Raw genomic sequence first — 24,767 nt, forward strand, 5'->3', positions numbered from 1 at the left:
GACATAAAAGGCCTTTTATGCCGCTGTATATACTGTACATAAGGCAAGGACCATTCTTTGTTCTGTGTGGTGGCGGATATGTGTGGGCTGGCATGAGGAAATACAATTAGACGTGGTCATCACAGGTGTTGAATTCCTCTGAGATCCATGCCTCATTAATTTTTGAAAATGTGAGGTAGTCCACACTGTCGTGAGCTAGGCGAGTGCGCTTATCGGTCACGAGCCCCCCAGCTGTGCTGAATGTCCTTTAAGACAGGACACTCGACAAGGGGCAAGCCAAGAGTTCCATGGCAAATTGTGCCAGCTCTGGCCACAGGTCAAGCCTGCACACCCAGTAGTCAAAGGGTTCCTCACCTCTCAGAGCGTCCACATCGGCCGTTAACCCGATGTAGTCGGACACCTATCGGTCTAGGCGTTCCCTGAGGCTGGATCCGGAGGGATGCTGTCGATGAGTTGGCTGCAAGAATGATCCAAAGTGACAAACAAATCTTTAAGGCGCCCTCTTTTTGCAGGCGCGGTAGGATTGGTACCCGCTTCCTGTTTCGCTGTGGGTGGAAATTCCTCTGCCAGTGCACGCAACAGCAGAATGCAGCATCTCTCACAGCATCTCTCACAGCAAGGCCTGGAAATGCTGCATTCTGACAGCCCTCTGTGATGCTGGTAACATGTCCACCATTTTGTGTTTGTACCGGGGGTCTAAGTACGTTGTCACCCAGTACAGGTCCTTGACCTTTATACTTTTTATACTGGGGTCCCTCTTAAAACACTAGAGCGCCCTGGCTCCTGCTCATCGCCCAGGAGAATGTCATTCTTGCTCTCCTTCCCCCAGCCACGGTCAACACCAGGGATCCCCAAAAAGTTTAAAGCCTGCTCTTCTTGCCCCTCCTCCTCCCCCCAGCCACCATCCTCCTCTAACTCCTCTTCAGACTCCTGCTGACTTGTCTCAGATAGAGTAGCCCCCCTGGGAATTCATTCAGCATTGCGACTTCCTAATCTTCCAGCTCCTGCTCCTCGATGGCTTGATCAATGACACGACGCAATGCATGCTCCAGAAAGATGGCGTAAGGTACGATGTCACTGATGGCGCCATGGCTGCGACTGACCAGTAGTCAGGTAGTCGTTAGCGGCACTTTTCTACTGGAGCAGACTATCGAGCATATAAAAGGTGGAGTTCCAGTGTGATGGGCAGTCACAAATCAAACGTCTGAAGGGCAAGTGGTGTCGCTGCTGAACGTCAGCAAGGTGAGCCATGGTCGTGTAAGATCTTCTAAAACGGACAGAGATTTTCCTGGCCTGCCGCAAGACATCCTGGACCCCGGTGTATTTGGCAACGAATTGATGCACGACTAAGTTCAGGATGTGTGCCAAGCACAGCATGTGTGTAATTTTCAGCACGCTCAGCAGATTGGCACTGTTGTCGCACACGACTTTACCAACTGTCAAATTGAACGGGGTTAGCCACTGATCGGCCTGTGACCGAAGAGCTGAAAGGAGTGCAGGACCGGCGTGGCTCTAGGCTTCCAGGCACAACGGCCGCAGCACAGCATGGCAACGTCTCATCTGGCATGTCGAATAGGTTCTGGGGAGCTTGGGTGGTGCAGCGGAAGAGGCGGTAGCGGTGGAAAAGGAGGAGTCAGCCCAGGAGGAGATGGAGGATGGAGTAGGAGGAGGAGAAGAGGAGGCCGGCCTGCATGCAATCCGTGGCGGTAACACCAAATCCACACGGGTGCCACGGGTTACATGCTTGATGGCCGTCAGAACGTTCACCCAGTGGGCAGTAAAAGCTATGTACCTTCCCTGCCCGTGTTTGCTAGACCAAGTGTCTGTTGTCAGATGTATCTTGGCACCGACACTGTTTGCCAGAGATATATTAACTTGCCGCTGAACGTGGCCATATACTTCAGGGATGCCCTTCTGGGAGAAATATTTCCTTCTGGGGACCTTCCATTGCAGTGTGCCAATGGCCACAAATTTTCTAAAAGCCTCCGAGTCCACCAATTTATATGGCAGTAGTTGGCGGGCTAGCAGTTACGACAAGCCAGCGGTCAGCCGTTGGGCAAGAGGATTATCAGGCATCATCATTTTTTTACGCTCGAACATTTGGGCCACAGAAGCCTGCCTTGTGCCAGATGAACAAGACGACGGCACGGTGGAAGGTGGAGTGGAGGACAAATGGGAGGAGAGAGGAGAAGGAGAAGAGGCAGGATGTGTAGCGCCGGGAGTGTGGCTTTGTGGGTTCTGACGGCGTTGCTCCCACTGGGCTCGATGATGTGAGGCCAGGTGCCTTCTTAAGGCAGTCGTCCCTCGTTGAGTGTTGGGCTTACCGCGACTTATGCGTTGACAGCACAGGCTGCAGATGGCAACACTATTGTCAGCAGCTGACACGTAAAAAAAGCCCACACTGCGGAGCCATGTGCCGGTGTCCTGGGAGCACAAGATGTGACTGCGCATGGTGGATGGCTCACTCCAGATACATTTGCAGTGTGCTTTTTGCCTCCTGTGCACTGCGAGTTCTGTCTGCTTCTCCTCCTTCTCCTCCCTATCTGCTGCTCCGTCTCTCCCTCTGAACTCCCCTCCTCTTCCTCTCTTGTGGGCACCCATGTGACGTCCATCAACACATCATCGTCACCTTCACCACCACTGACATTAGAGATCTCGGAGTAGGCAGCAACGGCGGGGACCACCCTCCTTGGGCTGATCTGGGCACTCGTCAGACCACTGGGTGGCGGCCATTTCTACTTCCTCATCCGATGCCAAGAATAGCTACGCATCGGTAAGGTAAATTTGTGTACGCAGGTATATGGAAAATCTCTATCACTATTTTGTGGAAGCTGATAAATGGAAGGCGTCAATCAGTTGTTAGTTGAAGAAGGTATATCACCCTCAAGCAGTAATTTTGTGGACGCAGGTATATGGAGAACCTCTATCACTATTTTGTGGAAGCTGATAAATGGAAGGCGTCAATCAGTTGTTAGTTGAAGAAGGTATATCACCCTCAAGCAGTAATTTTGTGGACGCAGGTATATGGAGAACCTCTATCACTATTTTGTGGAAGCTGATAGATCGCAGCCCTCAATCAGTATTTTCTGGAAGCATACAACTGCACTATAATATACTTTCTATGTTAGAAAGTATATTATAAGTATATCACACCCCTCTGTGTATCACACCTACCGATAGCAACGTTACCAGTCCTTAAAAAGACTTTTGTGGCCCTATTAGCTAACGTTTGGTGTCCCTAAGTTACTAACAGCCTGTCCCTGCTCCAAAATGCGACCTCTCCCTACACTGGCCAAACACATAATGTAAAATGGCTGCCAGATTGGGTTCTGTTATAGGGTTGGGGGTGTGTCCATGTGCTGAAACATCTCAATTGGCTGTCCTGTCCCACCTGATGGATGTGTCATGGGTCAAATTCGGCGCAATGCAAAATAATATGGCGCGCGCAGACATCGCCATATGTTCGCATGTTTAGGGGATTGCGAATGCGCAAAGTTCGCCAAAACCAACCGCCGGGCGAACCGCAAGGCCATCACTAGCATTCTGCCGTACACGCCACAGCGGGCTGTAATTAAACCTAGACCGCACTGTTTAGTGTAGTCTTATTAGTTTAATTAGAGCCCGCTGTGGCCCGTATGGCGGTGCGATACGAATGCAGCCCAGCTGCGTTGCAAGTGCCACACAACTGCACCGCTTGGTGGTACCCTCCTTGGGCCACCACTAGCACCAGACATACCTACAGCATCTTCACTACACAGGAATTATTCTTAAGTTTATGTCAAAGAACATGGATAATGCACTCAATGATATCCCGCTACATGTATAGTAGTAGTAATAATTATACTATAATTATATTATAATAAACACAGTGATGTCACAGTACAGTAAATAATAAACACAGGTATATCACAGCACAGGGGTAATAAACACAGTGATACCATAGTACAGAGATAATAAACACAGTAATGTCACAGTACAGGGATAATAAACACAGTAATGTCATAGTACAGGGATAATAAACACAGTGATGTCACAGTACAGAGATAATAAACAGTGATGTCACAGTACAGAGATAATAAACACAGTGATGTCACAGCACAGGGATAATAAACACAGTGATGTCACAGTACAGTAAATAATAAACACAGTGATGTCACAGTACAGGGATAATAAACACAGTGATGTCACAGTACAGTAAATAATAAACACAGTGATGTCATTGTACAGGATAATAAACACAGTGATGTCACAGCACAGAGATAATTCACACAGTGATGTCACAGTACAGGGATAATAAACACAGTGATGTCACAGTACATGATAATAAACACAGCGATGTAACAGTACAGGATAATAAACACAGTGATGTCACAGTACAGGGATAATAAACACAGTGATGTAACAGTACAGGGATAATAAACACAGTGATGTCACAGTACAGGGATAATAAGCATAGTGATGTCACAGTACAGGGATAATAAACACAGTGATGTCACAGTACATGATAATAAACACAGTGATGTCACAGTACAGGGATAATAAATGTAGTGATGTCACAGTACATGATAATAAACACAGTGATGTCACAGTACAGGGATAATAAACACAGTGATGTCACAGTACAGGGATAATAAGCATAGTGATGTCACAGTACATGATAATAAACACAGTGATGTCACAGTACAGGGATAATAAACACAGTGATGTCACAGTACAGGATAATAAACACAGTGATGTCACAGTGCAGTAAATATTAAACACCATCCTGTCACAGTATAAAACAATAAATACAATGATGTCACAATAAGGGTATAATAAACACTGTGATGTCACTGTAGACGGGTGATAAATACAGTGATGTCTGGATAATAAAAACCTTGGGTGTAATTTATTAAGTCCTGCAATGGATGGGAAAGTGGATGTGGTTTGGTATGTTAATTAACTTCACTCCGGATTTATCAACTGCAATCTTTATACCATGCTTGCCAACTCTCCTGGGAAAAGGAGAGACCTCCCAGTACAGTTGGCAGATCTCCCGGGCATACTATGAACTGCTGCATTCCACTGGAAAGGAGCCTTCAATGCACTCTGACAGTATGCAGTGCCATGATACTGCGTCATTAGAATGAAGGCAGCCGCACCTTTCAAAGTGCATTGAGGTGGTGGGGAAATGATGGACCACCATATGAAATAAGATGGGCTCCATATGAAAAGGGGCATGGTTGCAGAATAAGGGCAGGGTCTGGTAAAAGGGGTGCTGCACTGGTCTCCTGCATCCCTCACTTCAGATGTATGCTTTACACCGAGTAGGGAGATTCCCAGCTACAGCTGTAGATAATGCAGTGTTATTTCAGGCCAGGTATTTTCATCAACAAGTCATATATTGTTGAGAGTCTGAGGCTGTTTGTATAATCCCTCATATACCGGTAATTTTGCAGAAAACAGATTTTTGGCTCTGTCCTCTGTTTTGGAGGAATATATTGTCAGCAGAAAGGTTTGTGCACAATTTATTCCTGATTTTTGTTACACTTGCACAGTCATGTTAATAGCATTTTCTTTCATTTTTATATTTTCAGCAGCTACTCTTGTACTACATAAAAAATGTTGTGTAACTCGCTGGTGCATTCCTTTTGATCACACTTTGATTTTATATCCTTTTCTGATTCATTCATTTATTGAAAACTTTATGCAAGCAATTCCAACAACATGGATTACAGTCATAGATGCAGCATTGTTTACTAATGATGATTCCAGGGCCCCCATAACAATCCTATGCATCCCTATGCATAACAGGATTGTGCTAATGCGGGACCCCAGTACAGACGGGGTATCTGCAAATGTTATCTCGTTTAATGTAATGTACACTCATCATGGCCTGGAAGGGATGGCAGGGACAGGGTTAATCATCCTGTTCCATCCCTCTAAGGAGAGGCAAGAATGGACTGGTCCTACTTCCCGATTAGGGTAGAGACTAGTGTGTGAGAAGGGAGGAAGCAAGTCCATGTGCTCTTTATTCTTAGGCCTCAGGATTCAGAGACTAACTGATCTCTGTGAAAGTTACTGCTTATGCTACATCAAGAAAGAGAGAAAAAAAAGGAGTCAGCAAGTAAATCTGCGACTACAGCTAACCAGACTTTGCTGCTTGTGTGCGGCTACAGTTAAAACACCCGTCATACATCCACATCCTAACCAGACGAGTCCCTAAAGACCTTTATCCTGCAGTGGAGTGGACACTACAGACAAAATTGCCAGATTGCAGTTATCAGTGAAAAATTCTAGTGAGAAAGACTTTAGCAAGATAGCATACCAAGAGTGCCATTGTTTGCCACTTTGCCAGCCTTCATACCTCTCTATCTGGGGAAAGGATTTGCATTGTGTCCATATTGTTGTTGGATGTACTACAACCCCTATTTTTCTCTAAGTAAAAAAGGGATGTTGGCCTGGTTTTATGACTCCTACACCATACACTGGCCATTGCACTGCATGCCCTGTCTTGCACCTATCTAAACAGCTAACATCATGGGCACCCCAGCTACAATACCATCAGGGTATGCCCAGAGGTGAGAAAGGATGCCCCATCCTTGCCCTGCACTGGCCCTAGGGAGCAGTGTTGAGACAGCCACTGTGATAGAAGGTGTGAGCTACTACTGGGCCAAACCTCTGCTCCGGATCCTTAAGGAATTGCTGCACTAACAGTATTTCCTTTGCACTTTTCTTGTAACACAACAATGAAACCAGACTTCTGAGAGGGATGACCTGTATCACATGTATGGAAATCCAGTTTTTGACTGATCACAGCGAATGGCCTTGTGCATTGAAGGTCTTCCAGCTGTCAAGGTATCACCGTGTAAAAAAATATCAAACACGGGACCAAATCTCTTTACTTGTTACTATACAATGTGCAACCATCTTGACGCACGTTATGACAATCAGTTCAAAATACTGTATATAAAGTATAGTCACCATCAGTAAAACTCCATATGTAATCAGTATTATTCTTCCAATCAGATCTGATGGAACTACTAGCAATGTGAACGTACCAAAGGGTGTGTTACATGAATTCTCATATAATCGTTAAAAATTGAGCAATCATCTTAGCACGCAACAATCGAATGACGAGCGGTAGATCATTCCTTTTCTGTCGATCAGATCTTTTAACATGGCTGAAAGATTATTGTTACTCATTGCCACATCTCCTCATAAATTTTTAACAATGATGACATTAACGAGCAAACTGCGAAAATACTGGGATAGATACACTATATGGGAAAAAGTATTAGGACACCCCTCTTAATCAATGAGTTCAAGTGTTTCATTCAGTCCCATTGCCACAGGTGTATAAAAGCCAGCCTCACGCCATGCATTCTGCCTTTACCAACATTTGTTAAAAAATGGCTCATTCCAAAGAGTGCACTGAATTCCGGTAATAGGATGCCACCGTTGCAACAAATCAGTTTGTGAAATTTTTTACCTCCTAGATATTCCACCCTCAAGTGAGTGGCATTAATGCAAAGTGGAACCACAGCAACAAAGTGGAGGCCATGTAAACTTACAGAGCACAGTTGCTCAGCACTGAACACGTGAATAAAAGTCACCAACACTCTTCTGACTCAACAGCTGCATAGTTCCAAAATGTATCTGGCATTAACATCTGTGCTATGTTGGGAGCTCCATGGCATGGTTTTCCATGGTCGAGCAGCTGCAGGGAATCCTTACATCACCAAACAATGGTCTATATCAAGCGTTGGATGGAGTGCCGTACAGCACGCCACCACTCACTAGACTCTAGAAACATGTTCTGTGGAGTGATAAATTACACTTCTCTATCAGGCACTCTCATGGACTAGTCTAGGTTTGGTGGGTTAGGCGAATGCCAGGAGAACATTACCTACCTGACTGCATTGTGCCAACTGTAAATTTTGGTAGAGGAGGAAATCTTAATTTTTCAGCATGCCAAGCCATTTTGGACATTGTATGCTTCCAACTTTGTGGGAACAGTTTGGGGAAGGCCCTTTTTTGCTCCAGCTGGATTGTGCCTCAGTGCACAAAACAAGGTCTATAAAGGCATGGTTGGATGAGTTTGGTCTGAAAGAACTTAACTGGCCCGCACAAAGTCCTGACCTCAACCCCATTCAACACTTTTGGGATGAATCTAGAAAGGAGATTTCGAGCCAGGCCCTCTCATCCAACATCACTGTCTAACCTCACAAATGGTCTTCTGGATGAATGGACAAAAACTCCTACATACAAATGTTGTAGAAAGTCTTCTCAGAAGAGTAGAAATTGTTTTAGCTGCAAAGGAGAACCAGTTCCATATTAAAGGGGTTGTCCAGCCATGTACAGTATATTAATGACCTATCATCAGTATAGGTCATCAATATCAGATCGGCAGGGGTTCGACACCCGGAACCCCGTCAATCAGCTGTTTGAAGATGAGGCGGTGCTCCATGCGAGTGCTACTTCCTGGTCATTACACTACGTGTCATCTACTGTGGAGCAGTGGCGTAGTGTAATTACAAGTGCTTGCTTGGCAAGGTGACATAGTTTGGAGATGGAAACAGCAGCAGCATCATCAGACCACTGAGTGGCAAGATGACATAATGTGGATATGGCAGCAGCAGTAGCAGCAGGAGGATACCACAGAGTGGCAAGGTGACATAGTTTGGAGATGGCAGCAGCAGCAGCATCAGACCACAGAGTGGCAAAGTGACATAGTGTGGATATGGCCGCAGCATCAGGAGACCACAGAGTGGGAAGGTGACATAATGTGGATATGTCACCTTATTTTTATTTTTATCTGTATTTGCTCCTGAAGAAGGGGTCTGCATACCCCGAAACGCGTTGAGCCTTTTATGAATCAATAAAGAAGCCAAAGCCTTCAACAATACCACTGAATTGAAGCCTTTCATTTCCTACTGGGCAACTGTCAGCTTTGGACGACTCTACAGGCGCTCCGGATTGGGGGGTATTGGTCCATGCTGGTGTCTTGAGCTTATCCAGCTGGCCACCCCCCGTGAAGTGAGTTGACTATTACCTTTGGCTATTCTATTATACCCCCATAAGGTTATTATATGTGACTACTTTCACTTATTGTTGATTATAATATGCTATAGTGGTGTGCCTACTGTACATGGACTCCACTTTTCTTTCATGGTCACCCTGATCTGGCTAGATGACTTACTTCCGTTTACAGGTAGTTATCGATTGAACACTTAAATTGCATACGAAAATTTCTCTCTGATATACTCAGTTTTTTTTGGGCGCTTCTTTTAGGGGTGTAATCTCTATGACTTGTTAAGTCACTTTCGTTCCTAATGTGGATATGGCAGCAGCAGCAGCATCAGGAGACCACAGAGTGGGAAGGTGACATAATGTGGATATGGCAGCAGCATCAGAAGACCACAAAGTGGCAAGGTGACAGAGTGGGGTGGTGGGAGGCAATAACAGTACCCACTAATAAAGGTGGCTGAAAGAAAAAGCACTTGGCATCAGATGTGTGGCATCAGGCGGGTGGCAGCAAAAGAGTAGTATCTGAGGCAGCTAGTCAGAAGAAACCGGTCTCTTTTATCAAAGTGTTGGTGTGGCACCATGGATGATCTAGTCTGATGTATCAGGAATTGGTGGTTGTAAATCCTGGCTGATCCACACCTGATTCATCTTGACAAAGGCCAATCTTTCCACATTTTGGGTGGACAGGCCCCCGCCGCACTAAACACCCACTCTGATGCCACATTACTGGCCGGGCAGGACAGCTTTTCCAGGGCAAACTCTGCTAGTTGCGGCCACAAATCCAGTTTGGCTACCCAGTAGTCCGCGGATCTTCAATGTGGGGTGGCAGGGTGCTGTCCAAATATGCCACCACCTGCTGGTTCAGGTCCTGCATCAGGTCTACCTGCTGCTGCTGATGGTGAGTAGTTTCTTTACTATGCAGGTGAAGAAAGCTACTCATCAGTGACTGAAGACTCAGGCTGCTGCTGGTGGAGCTGGTACTGCTCCTGCCACCGCACCCCTCCCCAGCAGCCATGGCAGTGGAACGTGAGCATCTGGACCAGCAGAAGATGGGAATGACAGACAGCTCCCGTCGGCTGAGGTGGTGGAGCCTTGACTGGCTGAAAATGGGTGTGTGCCACTGGGTGATGCAGCAACCTGGAACACCACATCGGAGCCACGGTTCTTCCAGGCCACTTTATGACGACGCTGCATATGTTGACGCAGGGCCGTTGTGCCAACATTGGCACCCTGGCCACGCTTCACCTTCGGCCCACATATTCTACATATGGCAACGTTAACCTCCTCTGGCAGCTTAATAAAAAACTGCCACACCGCCGAGTAGGTGATTTTCCCCCCAACACTCTGCACTGAGTGACTGCTACCGCCGCTGCCTCCGTGAACCCCTGCACCACAAGTTCCCGGGCAGGTAGGCTGCTGCGAAGCAGGTGGTGTACCCTGGACACGTTTGGCTCCTGACCTCCCACTGCTGCCACCCTGCTGACTCCCAGCCATGCTACCACCTTGCTGGCTCAGCCACTTCCTCACCGGCAAGCTGCCACCCTCTTCTACTGATAATGATGAAGCCCCTTCTGCACCTGGCTCCCAAGTGCGATCGGCTTCATTATCATCGAGTAGTGTCTGCACATCACTGATGTCTTCCTCAACGGTCTCTGGGTCAGGAGCCTGACCACTCGCAACACCACCTCCCACGCCACTCTCCTCATCACTACTTGCCCGCCTAGCGGAGGAAGCAGCGGATGTCTCCTCCAGATCTTGGCTAGCCAGTAGCTGCTGACTGTCCTCTAGTAGCTCGTCCTCGCTGAAAAGTGGAGCTGAGCCTACAACATGTAGTACTTCTTGCGGTGAGGGAACAGAAAAGGACAGAGGCAGGATGAGGACAGGTGAGGGCACAGAGCCTGCTCCCGGGCCATGCCAACTAAGGGTTGTGTCTGACGAACCCACCGACTGTTGGCTGGGGTGTCTGATGTCACTTGGGATGACGTGGATGACCGAGTTAACCAATCAAGAACCGCAGGGTTGCTGGTCAAGACACGACCACTAGATGACACCGGAGCTCAGGCCTCATGCTGCGACTCCTGCTGCCACGCCCCCTTACTCTGATTTCACACTCAGAGTAAGAAACATTTAGGCCTCTGCCACTCCTCTGTGCATGGCCTAGCACCTCTCTGCCTGACATACTTGTAGCTGAACTAAACAAATTAAACGAAAATTAAAACACCCCTAAAAGCGACAAATATATTTTTCTTTTTGTACTGAAATAGGCCACTAAACACTTTCACCACAATTACTGCAGAAGTGAACTGAGAATATATTTTTCTGCTTGGACTGAATTACGCCACTATACGCTTTGACCGGAAAAAACTTAGAGTGAAGTGCGTATATATTTTTCTTGTAGTACTCAAATACGCCCCTATACTCTTTCACCAGAAATAACTGCAACAGTCCAGTGTGTATATATTTTTCTTTTTTTTACTGTAATACGCCCCTATACACTTTCACCTGAAATAAGTGCAACAGTGCAGTGCGTATATATTTTTCTTTGTTTACTACAATATGCCCCTATACGCTTTTACCTGAAATAACTGCAACAGTGCAGTGCGTATATATTTTTCATTTTTTTACTGTAATACGCCCCTATATGCTTTCACCAGAAATAACTGCAACAGTTCAGTGCGTATGTACATTTTTTTTTTACTGAAATACACCACTATACAAATTCACCAGAAAAAACTGCAACAGTGCATTGCGTATATATTTATCTTTTTTTACTGTAATACGCCCCTATATACTTTCACCTGAAATAACTGCAACAGTGCAGTTCGTATATATTTTTCTTTTTTTACTGAAATACACCACTATACGAATTCACCAGAAAAAACTGCAACAGTGCAGAGCGTATATATTTTAATTTTTTTACTGAAATATACCACTATATGCTTTCACCAGAAATAACTGCAACAGTGCAGTGCGTATATATTTTTCTTTTTTTACTGTAATACACCACTATACGCTTTCATCAGAAATAACTGCAGAAGTGAACTGAGAATATATATTTTTTGTTGGAATGAAATATGCCACTATACGCTTTCACCAGAAACAACTGCAACAGTGCAGTGCGTATATATTTTTATTTTTTTACTGTAATACACCCCTATACACTTTCACCAGAAATAACTGCAGAAGTGAACTGAGAATATATTTTTCTTGTTGGACTGAAATATGCCCCTATATGCTTTCACCAAAAATAACTGCAACAGTGCAGTGCGTATATATTTTTATTTTTTTACTGTAATACACCCCTATACACTTTCACCAGAAATAACTGCAGAAGTGAACTTAGAATATATTTTTCTTGTAGTACTGGAATACGCCCCTATATGCTTTCACCAGAAATAACTGCAACAGTTTCGTGCGTGTATATTTTTCTTTTTTTTACTGTAATACGCCCCTATACGCTTTCACCAGAAATAACTGCAGAAGTTAACTTAGAATATATTTCTCATGTAGTACTAGAATACGCCCCTGTATGCTTTCACCAGAAATAACTGCAAAAGTGCAGTGTGTATATATATATATATATATATATTTCTTTTTGTAACTTTAATACGCCCCTATACGCTTACACCTGAAATAACTGCAACAGTGCGTATATATTTTTCTTTTTTTTATGAAATACGCCCCTAGACGCTTTAACCAGAAATAACTGCAACAGTGCATTGCGTATATATTTATCTTTTTTTACTGTAATACGCCCCTATATACTTTCACCTGAAATAACTGCAACAGTGCAGTTCGTATATATTTTTCTTTTTTTACTGAAATACACCACTATACGAATTCACCAGAAAAAACTGCAACAGTGCAGAGCGTATATATTTTAATTTTTTTACTGAAATATACCACTATATGCTTTCACCAGAAATAACTGCAACAGTGCAGTGCGTATATATTTTTCTTTTTTTACTGTAATACACCACTATACGCTTTCATCAGAAATAACTGCAGAAGTGAACTGAGAATATATATTTTTTGTTGGAATGAAATATGCCACTATACGCTTTCACCAGAAACAACTGCAACAGTGCAGTGCGTATATATTTTTATTTTTTTACTGTAATACACCCCTATACACTTTCACCAGAAATAACTGCAGAAGTGAACTGAGAATATATTTTTCTTGTTGGACTGAAATATGCCCCTATATGCTTTCACCAAAAATAACTGCAACAGTGCAGTGCGTATATATTTTTATTTTTTTACTGTAATACACCCCTATACACTTTCACCAGAAATAACTGCAGAAGTGAACTTAGAATATATTTTTCTTGTAGTACTGGAATACGCCCCTATATGCTTTCACCAGAAATAACTGCAACAGTTTCGTGCGTGTATATTTTTCTTTTTTTTACTGTAATACGCCCCTATACGCTTTCACCAGAAATAACTGCAGAAGTTAACTTAGAATATATTTCTCATGTAGTACTAGAATACGCCCCTGTATGCTTTCACCAGAAATAACTGCAAAAGTGCAGTGTGTATATATATATATATATATATTTCTTTTTGTAACTTTAATACGCCCCTATACGCTTACACCTGAAATAACTGCAACAGTGCGTATATATTTTTCTTTTTTTTATGAAATACGCCCCTAGACGCTTTAACCAGAAATAACTGCAACAGTGCAGTGCGTATATATATTTCTTTTTTTACAGTAAAAATACACCACTATACGATTTCACCTGAAATAACTGCAATAGTGCAGTGCGTATATATTTTTCTTTTTTTACAGTAATACGCCCCATGCGCTTTCACCAGAAAAAACTGCAACAGTGCAGTGCGTATTGTGACACAGTGAGGGGTTTTGTCTGGGACAGCCAGGTGAGGTCAAATACCGGACCGGAGTTTAAGTGTCAGTCTGGGTTTTGGCAGCACCTGGCTGTCCTTAAATAGGCAGCTGGGCTCAGCAGCTGGGTCTCTGTGTTGGGATCTGAGGTTTTGTGCTGGACTGGAGGGCTGAGACCCATGTGCAGGGGGCACAGGCCCCCTAAAGCCTGCTGTGGACTACTGGAGGCAGAACTGCCAACAAGGTGACTTGTGCAATATGAACTTTCCATTGTGTGTGAATTAACACCAAAGACTGCAAAGTGACCTGTTGTTTTGTGCAACTGCCGCAAGTGTGAATAAACACTGAAGTTTGAGTTAAGAACTTGTATTTTGCCTCTGTACTGCGTCCGCTTATCCTATCTACCAGAGCGAAACCCCACAATTGGTGGAGGATGCGGGTAAGCGCAGTGAGGCTGAAGTGAAAGCCGTAAAATTTTAGTTTTATTTTTTTCCCGGCACAGTTGTATGTTTTACATCAAACCAGCGAGATTAAAACCTGTGTCCCTCGACATAATGGAAGCTGTCGTGAAAACCCTTGTGGAGGCTAACCTGCAGCAGCAAGAGGCTAATAAGCAGCAGCAAGAAACAAACCAGCTTCTGTTACAGCATGTGATGGCTTTACAGGCGGCAGGAGCATCCCAGAGCGTCCACGATGCCCAGAAAGTGGTCCGTGTGGCGATCCCCAAGATGACCCCCTGGGGTGACGTTGAAACCTATCTGGTGGTGTTCAAAAAGGTGGCCGTGAGGAAGAAGCTACCCCGAGATCAATGGGCTGAGGTCATCGCTCCGTTTCTGGCATCCGGACACCAGCAGGTTTATTTCAACTTACCGGACGATCAAGCGGTCGATTACCCGACAGTAAAGGGTGAGATACTGGCAAGACTGGGGGTGAATGTGTTGGTCCGGGCCCAGCGGGGGCATCAGAGGGAGTTTAACCCGGCTGAACCCACGAGACATCAGTATTATAATCTTTTACACCTGTTGCAAAAATGGCTGCAGCCTGATGTGCTGAGTTCCACTGCTATGCTGGACCGTCCGTTGGCTGATGTATTCTGGAGGACTTTGCCATACCGTCTCCAGCACTGTATCGGCCAGGTATCTCCTGGTAATGCCCTTGAGATGGTGGAACTGGTGGAACGCTATAAGGCTACCAGGAATCTACAGGGGGGTACTTTTGGAGGGGGCAGTCAAATCCTGGAAATCTCTACCCCAAGCCCGGCGACTTGTGCCAACAAAACCCGCCTAGGATGTACGCCCGACGGACCCGGCTCCGATAGTCTACTGGCGGTGCCAGGAGCCTAGCCACGTAAGAGCTGACTGTACCTGTCGGGGTGAGCCCGTGGACACTAACTATGGCTACCGCCACTCATTATATACCAGGAAGCTGTGTGCCTCCGGTACCCCAGAGACTATAGACAACAACCACTTGTGCCAGGTGGAAGTAGGAAACACTCTGGCGATGGCGTTGATGGACTCAGGGAGTCTGGTGTCCCTGGTAAGGGCTACACTGGTACGGCCAGCTGAGGATACTGTCCGGAAAGTCGGGGTAATGTGTATTCATGGAGACTTAAAAGACTACCCCACTGCTATGGTGTCTCTATCTACGGTTGCTGGCAGGTGGACCCACGAGGTGGCCGTCACCACCAATCTACACTATAAACTAATAATAGGGAGAGACTACCCGGGCTTCCCGGCACTGTGGCCTGCTATGAGAATTACCGATACCCATGAGACAGGACTGGAATATGCCCAATACGCTTTCACCAGAAATAACTGCAACAGTGCAGTGTGTATATATATATATATATATTATTAATTTTTTTACTGTAATACGCCTCTATACACTTTCACCTGAAATAACTGCAACAGTGTGTATATATTTTTCTTTTTTTAATAAAATACGCCCCTAGACGCTTTCACCAGAAATAACTGCAGAAGTGAACTGAGAATATATTTTTCTTGTAGTACTGAGATAAGATACTCAAGATACTAAGATATAAGCCACTAAAGGCTTTTTAACATAACACTTGCATCCCAATCACAAAAAACTGGAATGACAGAGCTGTCTAATGGCTATTTGGATCCCCAAATAATCCTTCCCTGCACTTGTCAATCGCTTTCCTATGACTGTCCCTAGCACCTTCTGACATCTCTCCCTGCACTAAGATGCTGTGAAATGATTCCTCCCTATCCTTTCCCTGCACTTATAAATAGTTTTTTCTGTCTTTTTTTTCCACAATTGTTTTTCCAATTGCTGTCCCTAGCGTCTTCACACGTCTGTCCCTGCACTCTGAATGCTGGAAAATGTCTTGACTGTAAAATGGCCAACGTATTTATAGGGCTGTGACATTACAGGGCTGGCTAGCTGCTGATTGGCTGCATGCAGGCATGTCAATATGGGTGATCCCGCCTTCCTGTGTAGGCACCATTTTAGGAAAATTGCGATTCGTTACCATGAAGCAAGAGGAAATTTGCATTCGTTGCGAATCAATTTTTTCCTGAAATTCGGATCTAATTCCACTTCGTCAGCTTCGATTCACTCATCTCTAATTAAGATGTACGGTACTTGTAGTGTAAGCACTAGTTTATGCAAAGGAAAGCCATTCGGAGTATCCTTATCTGTAGTTTAGTTGTTTTTTGCTTGTACATTTACAGTTGGGTGGTTCAGCAGTGATATTGTATATATTACAGTCTTTATACATTATCTGCCTTTATAGTGATAGAAGCTGCCTGTTACCAATCAGATAAAAAAAATGATATTTCCTTTGGGTTCTTTTGTGTTCTTGGCTTTTGTGCAGTTTACTTTTTGTTTCTTTATAAAGCATTGCATGAACAATGGTATAAAGGTCACAGTTTCAGTTCTTGGGAACCAAACATATGAGGTTTTGTATAGCATTTATTTTTGAACCTAATGTACAATGCTCTGGTGACAACCTGTATGAGCAAAAGGTCAATCGGACTGGACAGTTTCTTCGCAAAAGCACAGATAAATACATACAAGTAATAGCATGCTATTAGGGGGTCACATCATTTGGAATAGGAATGTATTACTTGTGACCTGGCATTTGCTGATCTTCCCTAGATGGTGGCCCACAACTGATTGGCAGTCCCTGCAGGGGTCTATACGGGAGGGAGGACAGTAGGACAAAAAAAAACAATAAACTATCGGCAGATCGGCAGCCACAAAAACAGGCATATGATGGAAACAGACAAGCCACCTCAGAACCACGAGAGACAAAACCGAACCAAATCAGGAGCCGTGAATCAGAGTCAGAACCGTGCCAAAGTCAATACCAAGAGAACAGAAAGGGAAAACCAGAAATAGATAAGTCCGATACAATACCAAGCCAAGGTCCAAACCAGAAAGAAATGTCAGGGTCCAAATTGTCAAGCAAAGGTCAATGTCCAAATCAGAGGTTGAGAATCTAGTAGGCATTAACAAAGAATAAGGTTAGTGAGGCTATCCAGGAAGATAAACACCAATCACAGGCAACCTGTTGGCAGCAAGTTCTCTGTTTAAATAGGCTGCACCTCCTGATCCCATGACATTAATGTGCAGGATGTGCCAGAGAAGATTCAGATTGGCAGGCGTTCCTGCCGAGGGAGTGCCCAGCCTGTATCTATGCCAACTAGATGCCGGCAGTGCTGCCTGCAGCGGAGCATGCCCGCCAGCACATGGGCATGGCAATACTTTTGTAATGATGCTGCTGTAGACTGTATCATGTTCATGTATGTGTCTCCTCAGGATAGGTCATCAATATCTGATCAGTATGGATCTGACTCTCAGCACTACCACCGGTCAGATGTTTGAAAAGTCTGGTTAGCCTTGCGGCTCACCGGCTGTTTGGTATTGCAGCTCATTGCCTATTCACTTGGGAGTAAGCTACGCTTAGGTCATGGGACCATCGAACATGAGGTTTCTGGCCTAGGAGGAGCCTATCCGCTTCAGTTACTTATGAGAGTGAGGTATCCTGTGACCCGTTTTGATGAGTAGGGTCTGTTTTGCCTCCCAGAGGTACTTTTATATATCAGGAGTATGTTGCTCTCTGAGCTACTTTCCCAAAGCTCCTGCAGCAGTGAGGGGAAACGTTCCCTCACTCCATGCTGCTTCACTCTCTCCTTCCAACTCTCAACTTCACTCCATCTCAACTTTACTCGCAACTCAACTACAGCTTTATGCAACACCTCCCTTAGTAAGAAGCAGGACTAGCCCACTTCTACCCAAAAGGGCGGAGAATGGATTGGCAAGTTTCATTCAGAAACCAGGCACATTGCATGAAATACAATACATAACAGTTACATAGCACCTAATGAACAAACCTGAAATTATATATACAGATGACATTCTCTGCTAACTATTAGAGATAGTAGATAGGTGTAAGAATGGTAGTGCTCCTTCTGGTGCACCACAGCACCACAACCTCTACAAATGTTTGATCGTCTGGAGTGTCAAAAGTTCAACCCCTGCCAATCTGATCTTGATGACCTATCCTGAGGATAGGTCATCAATATTAGGCCTCATGCACACGACCGTTGTGTGCATCCGTGGCCGTTGTGCCGTTTTCCGTTTTCTTTCGCGGACCCATTGACTTTCAATGGGTCCGTGGAAAAATCGGAAAATGCACCGTTTTGCAGCCGAGGCCGTGATCCGTGTATCCTGTCCGTCAAAAAAATATGACCTGTCCTATTTTTTTGACGGACAACGGTTCACGGACCCATTCAAGTCAATGGGTCCGTGAAAGAACACGGATGCACACAAGATTGGCATCCGTGTCCGTGATCCGTGGCCGTAGGTTGCTTTCATACAGACGGATCCGAAGATCCGTCTGCATAAAAGCTTTTTCTGATCTAAGTTTTCACTTCGTGAAAACTCATTTCCGACAGTATATTCTAACACAGAAGCGTTCCCATGGTGATGGGGACGCTTCTAGTTAGAATACACTGCAAACTTTGTACAAGACTGCCCCCTGCTGCCTGGCACCACCCGATCTCTTACAGGGGGTTATGATAGCACAATTAACCCCTTCAGGTGCGGCACCTAAAGGGGTTAATTGTACTATCATATTCCCCTGTAAGAGATCAGGGCTGCCAGGGCTGCCCCTCCCCAGTTTGAATATCGTTGGTGGCACAGTGTGCGCCCACCATCGCCCCCCCCCTCCCTCCCTCTATTGTAATAAATCGTTGGTGGCACAGTGTGCGCCCACCATCGCCCCCCCCCTTCCTCCCTCTATAGTTAAAAATCGTTGGTGGCACAGTGTGCGCCCACCATCGGCCCCTCCTCTCTCTATAGTAGTAACAACCATTGGTGGCAGTGTGCGGCCTCCCATTTCCCCCCCCTCCCCCCCATCATTGGTGGCAGCGGAGTTCCGATCGGAGTCCCAGTTTAATCGCTGGGGCTCCGATCGGTAACCATGGCAACCAGGAAGCTACTGCAGCCCTGGTTGCCATGGTTACTTAGCAATAGTACAACAGTAGAAGATTCATACTTACCTGCTTGCTGCTGCGATGTCTGTGACCGGCCGTGAGCTCCTCCTACTGGTAAGTGACAGTTCTTTAGCAATGCACCGCACAGACCTTTCACTTACCAGTAGGTGGAGCTCCCGGCCGGTCACAGACATCGCAGCAGCAAGCAGGTAACTATGAGTCTTCTACAATTGTACTATTGCTAAGTAACCATGGCAACCAGGGATGCAGTAGCTTCCTGGTTGCCATGGTTACCGATCGGAGCCCCAGCGATTAAACTGGGACTCCGATCGGAACTCCGCTGCCACCAATGATGGGGGGGGGGGGAAATGGGAGGCCGCACACTGCCACCAATGGTTGTTACTACTATAGAGAGAGGGGGGGCCGATGGTGGGCGCACACTGTGCCACCAACGATTTATAACAATAGAGGGAGGGAGGGGCCCGATGGTGGGCGCACACTGTGCCACCAACGATATTCAAACTGGGGAGGGGGGGGGGGTCTGCCCCCTGCTGCCTGGCAGCCCTGATCTCTTACAGGGGGATATGATAGCACAATTAACCCCTTCAGGTGCGGCACCTGAGTAGTTAATTGTGCTGATCACGGCCCCCTGTAAGAGATCGGGTGCTGCCAGGCAGCAGGGGGCAGTCATGTACACAGTTTTTCAGTATATTCTAACCTGAAGCGTCCCCATCACCATGGGAACGCCTCTGTGTTAGAATATACTGTCGGAAATGAGTTTCACGATGTAGCTCATATCCGACAGTATATTCTAACGTAGAGGCGTTCCCATGGTGATGGGGACGCTTCAAGTTATGTTCGGGTGTCCGCCTGGCCGTGCGGAGGCAAGCGGATCCGTCCAGACTTATAATGTAAGTCAATAGGGACGGATCCGTTTGAAGATGACACACTGTGGCTCAATTTTCAAACGGATCCGTCCCCCATTGACTTTCAATGTAAAGTCTGGACGGATCCGTCTGAGGCTATTTTCACACTTAGAAATGTTTTAACAATATAATGCAGACGGATCCGCTCTGAACGGAGCCACCGTCTGCATTATATGAACGCAAGTGTGAAAGTAAAGGGACTCCTGACTTTACATTGAAAGTCAATGGGGACGGATCCGTTTGCAATTGCACCATATTGTGTCAACGTCAAACGGATCCGTCCCCATTGACTTGCATTGTAATTCAGGACGGATCCGTTTGGCTCCGCACGGCCAGGCGGACGCCAAAACGACTTTTTTTTCATGTCCGTGGATCCTCCAAAAATCAAGGAAGACCCACGGACGAAAAAACGGTCACGGATCCACGGACCCCGTTTTTGCGGACCGTGAAAAAAAACTGTCGTGTGCATGAGGCCTTAATGTGCTGTTCAGGTGTCCATACACTGTACTATGTAGTGTACGTGGCTCCCATCTGTATTGTGTAGGCCATTGCTATAATATCTATAAAAGTGTTTTAGGGTACTTTCACACTAGCGTAGTTTGGATCGGATCCAGCAGGCAGTTCCGTTGCCGTAACTGCCTGCCGGATCCAGAAAACCATATGTAAACAGAAATCATTTTTTTCCGGATCCGTTAGATGGATCTGGTATTTCATTTTTTTCAAAGATCAAAAGGGAAAATAGCTCCTCCTATGTCCCGGCGCAGACCGGAAAACCGGATCCGGCAATGCAGCAATTTCCGGAACACTTGATACCGGATCTGGCATTAATACATCTCTATGGAAATTAATGCCACATCCGGCAAGTGTGGCAGTGTTCTGGGATTTTGGCCGGACAAATACCGTACAAGGGATGGAACGGAAGACATCCTGATGCATACTGAACGGATTGCTTTCCATTAAGAATGCATTTTTTTGGTATTGAGACCCTTTACCGGATTTCAATACAGGAAAAGAATAACGCTAGTGCGAAAGTACCCTTAGATACTGAGACGACCTAACAGCGACCGCTGATTATATTCCTATTCCATAGAGATAATATCCAGATGTATGGCTTTAGTCTGTCTGCTTTGTAAATGACAGAATCACAGTGTGGGGCGGTGGTAACAGAACGGAAGAATCTTTGTCACTAGATGTCTTGCTGATATATCTTCTTGTTTTAGAATGAAGTGGAGCTGGGAGAGCTGCTTCTGTCTCTTAATTACCTGCCAAGTGCTGGAAGATTGAACGTGGATATTATCCGAGCAAAACAGCTTCTTCAGACTGATATGAGCCAGGGATCTGGTAAGGCTTCTGCCTGTCCATGTATCTGTCTTAGCTGAAAACCTGTGGAATAGAAATTTTAATTGGATCGGTAGACATGGCAGTGAAAAAATCCCCCCCCCCTCCCAAAGATTTTATTGCACATTTCTGATCTTCAAAGGTGCATTCTAGCCACAAAGATGTATCCCCTACCAGTGGAGAGCAGATGCACTGAGTTGACAACTATAGATCAGCCTAGCTCAGCTTGTGTGTATCTCAGTGGTCGCACCCCCCACTGATCTAGTTTATGGATACGCGGTGAATGTCTAGAGTCTAGAATTAATTATTTAAAGGGGTTTTCTAGCAAAAGCCAAAATTGGTGGGTTGAGGGTGCCTTAAAAAAAATATATGGAATGATGCTCATCTAATCTAATAGCTCTGCTGAAGCTGCCCTAGTACTCACGACTTCCAGATCCCGTCTTTACAGGTTGGAAATGTCTATAAATGCCCAGTGATTGGCTGAGATGGCATTTCGAGACATTTCCTGCAGAAGAAGAGAGCAGCAGGAGGTCTGACTCATGGCCACCACTTTGTGTTTCTTCTAATAAAAAACCTTTAAGATAGCCGGTAAAAAGTAAGTGAGTGGCAAATGACTGCAAAATCATGTCATGTTCCATAGCATGCATATGGCTTTTAGGGGAGAATATAGTGCACCATATGGCGATACACCGTATAGGCTCCATACACCGATTCTTGCTGTGAGGTCTAACCTTGCATGGATTCTTTTTGATCTGTATAAGCTCTGTCTTCATGCAGGTACATGCATATTTATCATATATTTATAGCTGAACTGTATTTTTTTTTCCAGACCCATTTGTGAAAATCCAGTTGGTTCATGGGTTGAAGTTAGCAAAGACCAAAAAGACATCTTGCATGAGAGCTACCATTGATCCTTTTTACAATGAGTCCTTCAGCTTCAAAGTTCCTCAAGAAGAACTTGAGAATGCCAGCTTGGTCTTTACAGGTAGGTGAAAGTGGTCAGATGAAGTCTAGAAAATAGGAGAGAAAAAAATAGGATGGTCTGCACTTTACAGCCCTGTGGAAATGTTTCCAAACTACGATCTTAAAGGGGGTTTCCAAGACTTTTATACTGAGGACCTATCCTCTGTACAGCATGCTACTGTGGACCATTAAAATAATCCTAAAGGCTGGACAACCCCTTTAAGTTAACTCTGGACTGAGCTGCATGGGGACAAGCATTATTTTTGGAAAAGAAGCAGTAGGACCCTATTTTGCAATCTGATATAACGATGATTGACAGTGCTGCAACACGGCACCAGCAGGGGGAGCAGTGCTACAGCCAAGCTAAGTGCCCTTGATTCTAGGTTAGGGATCATCAAGCTTCAGGACGCCAGCTGCTATGCAACTATAACTCCCAGCATGCACACTTACTTGGCTGTTCTTGTAACTCTGTTAGAAGTGAAGGAAGAACAGATGGAGGTTGCTGATCCCTGCTCTAGGCTAGGCCCGATGGATGCTACACAGCGCTGCAACCATATGGACAGAGTATTGGAAGTGATCTCGGCACTGAATCATGATCCATGGGTTAAACAGTGCCAGGCGGCAGAGGGCAGACGCCTCTGGCCTTGCAGTTTTTGCAGGCTGCATTTGTCAGTCACAGAGATAAGTGCAGGAAAGCCTTTGGCTATTATCCTGTCCATCCCTGTCATATTTCATTGTGGAACTGCACAGAAAATGGCCCATATGTTGTGTATTCTGGTTATCAGGAGTAAGCTACTACAACACCCAATACATTCTGGCAGGCTCAGACTGGCCCACAGAGGTACAGGTGAATCCCCCGGTGGGCCCCTCGTCTCGCACCAGTGGCACATAACACAGTAGACTTACTGCACTACATACATATATACAATGTGCAGCACCTCAACCAGCCTATGTTTACATAAAAACTTGATAGATTATCAAAGAAACTCCACAGTTTATTATTATAGACACGATCAGAGCTGAGATGACTTCTAGGTATAGAGGAAAGCTGCCAGTGTCCTCTTCTCCTCAGGACCTACCTTCTAAAAGTTGCTGCAGGGACCCCCATATTCAATCATCTGGTACCATCTTGCTGCTGTGTGAGCAGGTAGTATTTGAATGTATCTGTACGGTGGGCCCCCAAAATAAATTAATAAATTTTACTGGTGGGCCCTAGACACCCCAGTCCGACAATGCATTCTGGGCTTGGCCAACGAATCGATTACGGACTATAGTAAAGAATTAACTAAGCTACTGGTGACAAAGAGGTTTCCTTCTGCAAACTACTTCATGAATGGTTTCCTGGCACCTCTAGACTTCTGTGGGACCCTACTGTACCATTATGTGCACATGAATTCATATGGAGGTCTTTTTACACATCAAAATGACAGAAAAAATAGTGACACTGTATTACTTCTGTAATATGGCACTGTACAAAGGCACAATATGGCGACCTCTAAAGGTTTTGTGCACATGGATTCTGTAATAGAAATATACTGTTGTCTCAAGTTGGTTGATAATGTACCCCAAAGAGCGATAGTAAGAATGGCTATATGCTCAGCTATTCCTGCCGACTCCTCTCTGAATGGGAAGAGGGGAAAAAGATTCTGACAGACACCTCTGGTGGTGGATTATCTCCCTGTTAGTAAAAGGAACTCCAACTGCCTGGTCCTTCTTTTCTACCCATATATATTAGATGGACATCCGGTTTTGCTGACATTATACTAATGTCAAGAACAGAAGGGTGAGTAGAGGAGGTGTACCCGTTAGGTTCTACCCAACTCAACTAGTTGAGGCAGGCGCAGGAGACGACCAGCAGATGAATAGAAGGAGCTTTATTGATGAGTAATTAAAAAAAAACTGGACAATGCGTTTGGGGATACAGCTGCTGTACTGCCTCCCAGCACGCAGTACAAATATCGCTGAGTTCTATAGTAGCACCCACCATATCACTTCATCAAAAAAGACTTGATAAAGGGGTCCTAGAACCCCCGAAACCCGTTGTCTGTTTTTTTTATATTACCCTTGAATAAAGCTCATTCTATTCATCTGCTGGTCATCTTCTGCGCTTGCCTCAACCAGTTGAGTTGGGTGGAACCCAATGGGTACTCCTCCCCTACTCACCTCTCTGTTCTTGTGATATTCCTCCGGCGTTTTGGCGACTTTGCCTGGAGGATT

At 45.3% G+C, this 24,767-nt stretch overlaps 1 protein-coding gene across 1 annotated transcript in view; it reads left to right on the forward strand.

Annotated features, from left to right (window-relative positions):
• Nucleotides 1–24,767, forward strand: part of SYT17 (synaptotagmin 17) — a 105,522-nt gene that overhangs the window by 45,500 nt on the left and 35,255 nt on the right. The window contains exons 6-7 of the mRNA XM_044303750.1: nt 21,470–21,590; nt 22,417–22,572. Coding sequence (XP_044159685.1) covers nt 21,470–21,590; nt 22,417–22,572 — 277 coding nt within the window. The remainder of the gene's footprint in view (nt 1–21,469; nt 21,591–22,416; nt 22,573–24,767) is intronic.

The sequence above is a fragment of the Bufo gargarizans genome, chromosome 8, assembly GCF_014858855.1.
Source record: "Bufo gargarizans isolate SCDJY-AF-19 chromosome 8, ASM1485885v1, whole genome shotgun sequence".
In the NCBI taxonomy this organism is placed as follows: domain Eukaryota; kingdom Metazoa; phylum Chordata; class Amphibia; order Anura; family Bufonidae; genus Bufo; species Bufo gargarizans.